The 8,825-nt window shown below is 33.3% G+C and overlaps 1 protein-coding gene across 1 annotated transcript in view; it reads left to right on the top strand.

The window, feature by feature from the left end:
• Window positions 1-8,825, top strand: part of LOC106464039 — a 91,701-nt gene that overhangs the window by 25,823 nt on the left and 57,053 nt on the right. The window contains exons 8-11 of the mRNA XM_022391699.1: window positions 3,079-3,223; window positions 3,503-3,630; window positions 5,872-6,063; window positions 6,836-7,233. Of these exons, the coding sequence (XP_022247407.1) occupies window positions 3,079-3,223; window positions 3,503-3,630; window positions 5,872-6,063; window positions 6,836-7,233 (863 nt within the window). The remainder of the gene's footprint in view (window positions 1-3,078; window positions 3,224-3,502; window positions 3,631-5,871; window positions 6,064-6,835; window positions 7,234-8,825) is intronic.

Here is an 8,825-nt window from a genome sequence, read left to right as displayed (position 1 = left end):
CTTAGCTCATCATCAGTTAAATCTGGTCACTATATTTGTCATCTGCTTCTTTCCAAAACCATAACCCGCTTTCAACCATGTATGTTCTGATGTAACTCATTTTACCTGTCTTCAGTTACTTTTAGTTTTATCATAAATTCTTAATTAGTCCTTAGCTCATCATCAGTTAAATCTGGTCACTATATTTGTCATCTGCTTCAGATTTCAACCTTTCTTCCATTTTACTTTTATGCATGTGATACGTGTTTTTTTGTCATTCAACATATTTTTTCACAACAGCAGAAGATCTTTTTAACCCTTTCACTGTGGCTGGGATGTATGTTTTTCAGTGCACTGGGAAATATATACATCCCAGCCACAGTGAAAGGGTTAATGACATATTTTCTGTCACTTTCTTGCGCCACTCTGGTCTATACTGATACAATAATCCAACTATTGATAGTGATGATGGTAAGAGTCATATTGGGATTGATTGAACTGCTTCTTGCCCAAAAATTTAGCTATGATATGCATGTAACTTTCTATGTAGTTGATAATGCTGTCAGAAACTAGCCTATATGCTTTCCTGAATAGACAAGTTATAGCATCAATGATCTTTGTGAGCATGACCTGTGGAAATTTTGAAATTATATTAAGACTTGAAATAAGTAAGTCCAAAATAGAAATGCTCGGGAACAACGGAAGAGGAACTATCATAATAAATGAAAGAAAAGGAATACACCTGAACAGTAAAGACAACAGCTACAAAATGGCCCTTATTTGTTTGTAGCTAATCACAATGGGATTTGTGCTGTGCTCACCATGGGTATTGAAACCTGGTTTTTAACATTATAAGCCTTCAGACTTAGTGCTGAGCAACTAGGGGGCAAAACGGTCTTTGGTAACCATACAAAATGTCATACAACATTTCGCAAAAATACTGGTTAGGAATCATCTAGTTTTGGCATTACATTTTGAAATTTCATAAAGTAATTTGGTGTGTAGCATTTAACAACACATTTGGCACACTCCACTTTTATTACCTGTCTACCATAATTACACTTCTCTATTATTGTTTTATACATGTTTGAGTCTTCATCTGTCATTATTTACCTGTACTGTAATCCATGCATGTCTTCGTTGTTCTGAAATCCTTTCAATATAACATCAACTCCAGGTTTATTCCAGTTTTTCCAGCAATGATACTCTCTGGTGATGGCTGTTGATATATTGCATAAGCAAGTGCTATAAGACTTGTTCCTCACACCCAAATGTAATTACTTTCTTATATGGAAACTGAACTTGGTGTATTTGTGTCTGTAACAGCATTGGGACTAAATACTATTAGTATAGATGGTAATAATTGGTGTGCCATCACCATTGGTATCTCCTGCTTCTCTTTCCTTTGCTTCGGCATCCTTTATTGTATGAAACATTTGCTTTCCCATGTTTGAAACAAACAGAATATATGGATGAAACTTTTATTATAATTTCATGACAATGAAATATTGGTGTGTATTGGCTCCTACTTATTATCTGTGGACTTGAAACTACTCAAATGTAATATTATTCTATAAAAAAAGTTTGTCTGAAAATATGAATAAATGTAATATGAAATTTCTATTTTTTTATCATACATAATTTTCAGAGTGAAAGGAAGGAACTATAACATTTTGCTATACCATTAACTACATTAAAAACATTCTTCATATTTTGTAAATATTGTTCAAAATACATTTCTGGTTCTTTCCTTACCTGATGAACGTATTATGAGACCTGACTGGAACTCCTAAGATTGTGAAAATTCCATTGAAATGAGCATGTCCTCCAACACTACTGGCAACACCCCAAACTGCTAAATCTTAACTGTCTAAGTTATCAATGTCTTCCACATCTACACATGTTTTTGTGGGTCTGATCCTGTTTTAACAGTTTCAAAGCAAAACTCACAAACAAATTTGAATGTTGATTTGAGATCTCTGGATTCTGATGATAATTGTAGCCAGCCATGTGTACACCTAATAAAAACAAACAAGATTTCTTTATATCTGCATCAACACTAATCAATATACAAAATGGAAAACAATCATAATAGTAAATTAATAAATAATATTCTATGGGAAACAATGTCTCCTGGTGGGAGATACATTTACAAACTCACATGCTAATATCCAGGATGTGATTCCCTCCTGGTCGACTGAGTGCAGATGGCCTATTGTGTACCTTTGCATGAAAAAAATAACTGCTATTACAAAACACTAAGAAGTTTGTTTCATAACATGAATTCTTTATTTATAAAGATAATATCTACCTGTGAATTTCCAAGCACCTTATTTCTCTGATATATTGTATATCAATGATTCTCCATCGATAAAGTAAATGAAGTCCAGTGTTGTTGGCTAGATTAGGCTTTCCGTGATGAAAGGTAGCTCCATCACATTGTTTGAACTCATGGATTCTGAATTCAACTCATAAGTAACAAAAAAAAACATACGTTCAGAAAGTAAAATTGATTCAAAACATAGCTTTGTGTATGGAAGGAATAACAACTACCATATAAAACCAAGATGTATGTTAACTTACCATGATGACTGTGTGTAACCTTCAATTAGTTTAATTTTATTCTCAGCTTTCTTTCCATTTTTCTATCATATAAATGCCACTGTTACTCTTTTAACATTATTTGGCCAACCTCATGCTTTCTTTTTTGCTAGTACCATTTTTTCAAGTCTTGACAATGGGTGTGCTTGTGCTAAGGTAAACTATGAAAAGATGTTTTCTATCTTGCTCAGTGTCCAGTTGTATGACCACCACCATGTAAATGAAAGGTCAAGGATGACTGGATGAGGACCCATCTTGGAGAAGAATAACTTATCTCCCAACTATATTTAAAAATCCAGTTAAGCAATTTCAGCATCATACCAAATTCAGAAAGGATATACCTTTTAGAAAATCAGTGGCAGCCTTGAAAGACAAAATAGTCCCATATTGTGTGAATGTTATGTACATTCGATTTTTGTTACTTTTCTAATGTCCTTGAAATTTTAGGGCATTGTATTCTTTCATCATTGTGGAATTCTTTTATGTTTTATTCTACAGATTTCGGGCACTAGAAAGAAGCACTGGAAGTTGCTTTTAGAAGAAAAAAAATTAGGATTCCTTTGGCCAGGAGATTCTGAGATTGAGACAAAAAAAGAACCACTGAATGAAAAAAGAACGGTGTTTGGTGGTGAAAGATCTTCAGGTGACTGAATGCGACTACATTTATATATAAAGTGTGTGACACAATACAATTTTAGAAGACATTTATCATTTGTGTACCTTTTAGCATAAAGTTTTGTGCATTTTCTTTATATAATGTAAAAGATTTTTGTAAAAGCAACTTTTCTGTTACTACTTGAACTTTTTTTCAAATCTTTATGTTTTCATCTTATTCAAGGCTGGATGTATATTTCATAAATTAAATATGCTTTAGTATTATTAGGCTCAGAATATAAATATTGAAATCCTTTTCTTGATCCAGATGAAAAACAGCTAGATCCAAGGCCTCAACATTTATCGCAGTATGATGACAGAGTTTTTCTTACACCCCAACATGCCAGAGGACGGCAGCTACTGACAGTTCGTAATCCCTCCTCCAACATTTTACAGGTATAAAACTAAGTATATTTTTTACTCTAAGCGAAATTGGTGAAACCAACGTATATCATTCATATGTTAATTCCTTTGCTGGTAAAGTGTGATTTGTACATCAGTAGTTTGTGTGATACTACATACAGGATTTGCACAGGAGTTAAAAACCTGGAAAGATATAGAAAATTAATAATTATAAAACCGGTTCTGGAAATCCTGGAAAATGTGATGTGTATTCATTAGTTTTGGAAAAATCAGGGAAAATAATTTTAACCTCATTCATATAGAAACTATACACATTTGATTTTGGTTTGTCAGTGCATTTTGTTCATTAATAGCCCATTCTAACTATATATCTGGATAAACATTGTCTCTTCAAAATGTTCTCCAAAAGTGTCATAACTTATTGACATTTTGAGCAGAAGCATTTACATTTAAGTTCGTATTCATAAATTAAATGAGCCATGAGGCAAAGCAGTTTATTGTGGTAAATGATGATTGATGTTTAATTATGATTTCTGATTTGTTTCTTTTTATTTTAAATTTCAGAATTGACATAGCATTTTCATCTAATTCTTTTTATTACCACAAGTTTTAGTAACAGATCTAAAAAAAAGTTCCTTCAGCAGTGTATTCTACTAAATTAGCAAGATAAAAGTACACATTAAAAGAAACTTTCTGAAATTAAGTTACAATCGTATGTTCCTACTAAATTAGCATTATAAAAGTACACATTGACAGAAACTTTCTGAAATTAAGTCACAGTCATATGTTCCTACTAAATTAGCAATATAAAAGTACTTATTAACAAAAACTCTGAAATTAAGTTGCAATCATATGTTTCAGTTAATTATGTAGCTACACTGTTATTCTTGTTAAAAACAAGAGAATCTAGAAAGAGGGAAAATTTATTGTCTTTGTTTTCATGCAAAGTCTCTTAACTATTCTCTGAGTATCTGTTCTATACAACCTTTGTAAGTTTTAGTTGTCTGGTTCTGGAGAGTTTTGAAAAACTTGTGGAATTTCATGTAGTGCAAAGCGTATGAACCCTGAAGTCACAGTAGGACTGGCAATAACTTTTACTAACTTCAGTTTCTGAGTAAGAATATAATAGCATTTAAACATGTGCCTTGTATGCCACATACCATTGCCATATAGGGCTAGCAAATATATTTTGTTAAAATGTATTATCAATTGTAATGTGATGTAATATCATACAAACTATTGATCTATGCCACATACGAACTCAGCCGACTAACATAATTTCTGTATGAGATATAGATGTCTAAATGTACCTTTTTTCTGATATTTCTTTCATAAGAAGTTAGGATCTCTGATTTCATCAGATACGTACTATTATAATGATCAGTATAAAAATGTAGACATTTCATTTCAAATAACATTTTTTCCTTTAAATTTTGTTGGAAGCGTTGCAAAGTAGTAAACAACTACCCTCAATATGATTAGAAGCTGTGAGTTTATTAAAGTATATTAGATGTTATTCTAGTATTTTTATAGAAAATTGTCATATACCTTTGTATTCAGTACTATCTGTAGTGAGTCGCTAGTGACTAAAATTATAACCTTGGTGAAATCACAGTGGGTACTAGAAGCTAAACCCATTCTGTTAAAGTATAATTAATACCTAGAATTTGCAGAAGACTAGTCGTAATTGCGAGTTGTGTTTACTGAAGATGTGGCAGTACAGCAATATGATACGATTTATGTATTTTCATGAAACTTGGTAAGCTTTCAGTAAACATTATAAGTCTTTTGTACAGAACATATCAGAATTTCTAGTGAAGTATTTTTGCTAAAAATTAATGAATCAATAAAGAAAGATGAGTATTGAGTACTACATGTTGTCTTCATTTCTTTTATCAAAACCATTACATGCAAAGTAACATAACAAATTAACAATAGCAAAATAGATAGACAGATATTAAACTTTTTTTAGTTTACTTTCTCTTACCAGCTGTCATTTAGTTGATCAAACCAGAGAATTTGAAAAAGCACTGTAAAGTGTGAAGTACTTAAATAAGACAATATAGATAATAAATTACAGACAAAACTGTCAAACTTTGCAACAAACCATTGGTAAAACTTGTGTATCTAGATAAGTATCGTATCACGGCATCAATATCTAGATACGTATCATATTGACTACTATGATGGGATACGTGTCCCTAGTGTTTACTTAATATTAGTGAAATTGGAAAAAGCTATGTCAGTATTGAAATAGGCGTATTTCTCTTTCAGGTCTATGAAAGCTACTTTGAAAGTCCATTATTATCCTCTTATCGACTACCTTCTGATTGTGGTAATATCATTCTAACTGATAAGCTCTTGTTTTTAACATTACCAGATAACTTGGGAGAAAATAAACCAAGACATAAATTAAAAATACTGTCATGTCAACTGTCAGAGGTGTCAGGAGAAGGAGCTAAAAAGGTATTGTTTGTATCAAATAATTTTTTGTGATTGTTAACAATATTACAAGCTATGTATTTGTTTAACATGAAAACTGAAATATAAAACTGAATGTTGCACATATGTAACAAAAAAGAAATCTTACTTACAAAATGCAGATGCCATTAACTCCATCATGTTTGTTGAGCAACTTTCTGGTATCGAGTGAACATTTGCTTATAAAATTTCCAAAATGTAAATACAAATAGTAGTTCTAACTCTATTTCAATAATTTTTTTCACTCAAAAATATTGTAGAATTGATATTTTTTAATCTTTCAACATATGTTTTTGCGTAAGTTGCAAGGAAAAATTGAAAAATGTTTATAGTAAATGACTTTGAACATTATACAGGCTGTGAATTCTCTGTTTTCAGAGAACTCTATATGACCAAACTTGTAACAATAGACTTGACGTCTTTGTGGGGGTCATGGCTGCAAAAAAAGAATATTTTGAATAGAAAAATGAAGCATTATGTTTTTTAGTTGTTTTTAAAGTTATCTGTTTCCTTTTCAAAAAAATTGTACTTTTTATGTCTCAAGACTGCAGAGGGATGAAGCAGTGTTTAAAGGGAAATGGTGTTTTTACATCAAACTTCCCATCAATTGTTTTGTAAGATTCAGTTGAGAAGTCAGAAGCTTATTTTTTACCATTAAAGTATGTTTGATTTTTATGAGTCACATTTGTATGTAAGCGTTTATATAAATCATTATACAAACTAAATGAAAGTTATTTTCTCATGTTTCTTTCTTTAGAGAGAAGCTTATGAAGCTGAAGTTCAAACTTTTTCCTTTCCTGGGGAGATAATTTCTTGCCATAAAAAGTCTTCTTCTGTGATGTGTACTGACAGTCTTGTTGAGCAACTGTCAGATCTGTCTTGTCATTATGACTTCCCTGATGATGTTACTGTCAAATTTGCTACGGTGACTAAAAGTGGAAAGGGAATTCCTAGACCTTCAAATATAAACTTGAAAAAAAATAGTCATCGTATTCACAAAATTGAAAATGAATCGGGTTTAAAGAAGGATCGGGAACGGCTAGCAGTTGTTGGAAAGAGAAAACATTCGACCTTAGAGAAGTGTTTTATTTTAGAAAATCTTATAAGTGGCTTTTACATAGTCACAAAACACTGTGTATTTGAATGCAGACCACGGTAAGTTTATCTTATGTTTTAATTGTTTTGTAAATTTAGAAGAGTCATAAAAAAGAAACAAGAAATAATTACATATTTCAAAACATACATACCTCTGCTGACACTAATATCTATTTCTTGATCTTCATCTTTACCATCTAATGTTGTGTTCACTTGCTCCAGTCTTTATATACCCCACTTGACTGCCCTTGGCAATATATAATTTTCAAAACTTTACACCAGCCCTCGCACACCCTCTATGCAGTTACTGTATATAAGCATTGTATGTAGACAATAAAATCACTTTTTTCTTGACAAATCGCGAGCATTCAGACTAACGGGGGAAAGCTGTACGTGACCTGATTCGGAGTGAGATGGAGTCCTTCATGTGGTCCGGGGGTATCTATCCAGGAGGTGCTGATTTGAATTTTCATTCTGAAATGGGATATTCTCGGGAGAATTTAGACTCCCTGTTTCCTGCTTCTTCCTTCAGTAGAGCTTTCTCTTCTGCGAACTCATCTGATTAGCCACCTTCTGCCTAATTTGGACTTTAGGGTTGTTTTACATGCTTTATCACATCATCCCTTCGAACCCATGGCCTCCTGTTTATTATATCATCTTTCTCTCACATTTTTTATTGCTGTTAGCTTCTGGATACCATCATTCTGATTTATTTGCCATTCATGTTCAGCAGACTCTCTATCATTCTACCTGTGTTGCTCTATCCTGACTGATCATTTATTCCAAATAAACTCTCGCTGTCAGAGAAGGAAGCAAATCTTTTTCTCCTATTCATTTACCTGGCATTTCTCATCTTTACAGTAGATTAGACCTGGTTCGTTTGTTATGTACTGTCAGGGCACTTGGATGTTATGTGGCTCGTATGGAACCATTTTGAGGCCCTAGGAACAGACGTTTTATTCATTGGGATCCTGCAGTGTTCAGGGATTTATCACCCATTACTTTAACCAGATGGCTTTGGAAGTTGATCCATATTGTGTATTTGGGCTTATTTATTAATGATTGCAATATGCTCCACATCACCTCTCACCAGATACGACACCTATTGATATCTTTGGCCGCCCGATTGAACTGTTCTCTAAAAGATATTTTGCGGGCCAGTATGTGGACTTCTCCTGACACCTTCTCCCATTACCTTCACGATTTGGCAGATTCCTCTTCGATGGGAGTTCATCTTCCCCCTTTGGCTGTGTTGACTGCCTCTACTAGATTTTAACAGGGAGGTGTGTAACATTTTATCTGACTGACAGTTATTGTTTTTTATTCTATTCTAGGGTCCCTAGTGATTTATTCTGGATCCCACTCAGTGGCGAGTGTTGCGAGTAGTGAACTATCATAAGTAAAGCTAAAGGGGATTTTGCCAGTCCCTGCTGATCTTAGAGCTGAATCAGTCGAGATCCAGTTTGCTTTTAAAAATTAGGGAATGTGATTCACCTGTTGCACTGTCTCTGAAGACCTGTTTCTCAGGACTCCTCAACGCTTATGCTTACCCCTTACTTCTACTAGTGGAGCTCGGGAGTCCTTACCACACCCAGTTCCCAGTTGTTGGGGTGGTGGACAGAGAATTTTCCTTTGGAGCGTTGAGTATTCTC

This window comes from Limulus polyphemus, unplaced genomic scaffold, assembly GCF_000517525.1.
Source record: "Limulus polyphemus unplaced genomic scaffold, Limulus_polyphemus-2.1.2 Scaffold1547, whole genome shotgun sequence".
In the NCBI taxonomy this organism is placed as follows: Eukaryota; Metazoa; Arthropoda; class Merostomata; order Xiphosura; family Limulidae; genus Limulus; species Limulus polyphemus.
The sequence above is the reverse complement of the archived record's forward strand: the minus strand, read 5'-3'. Positions and strand labels throughout refer to the sequence as shown.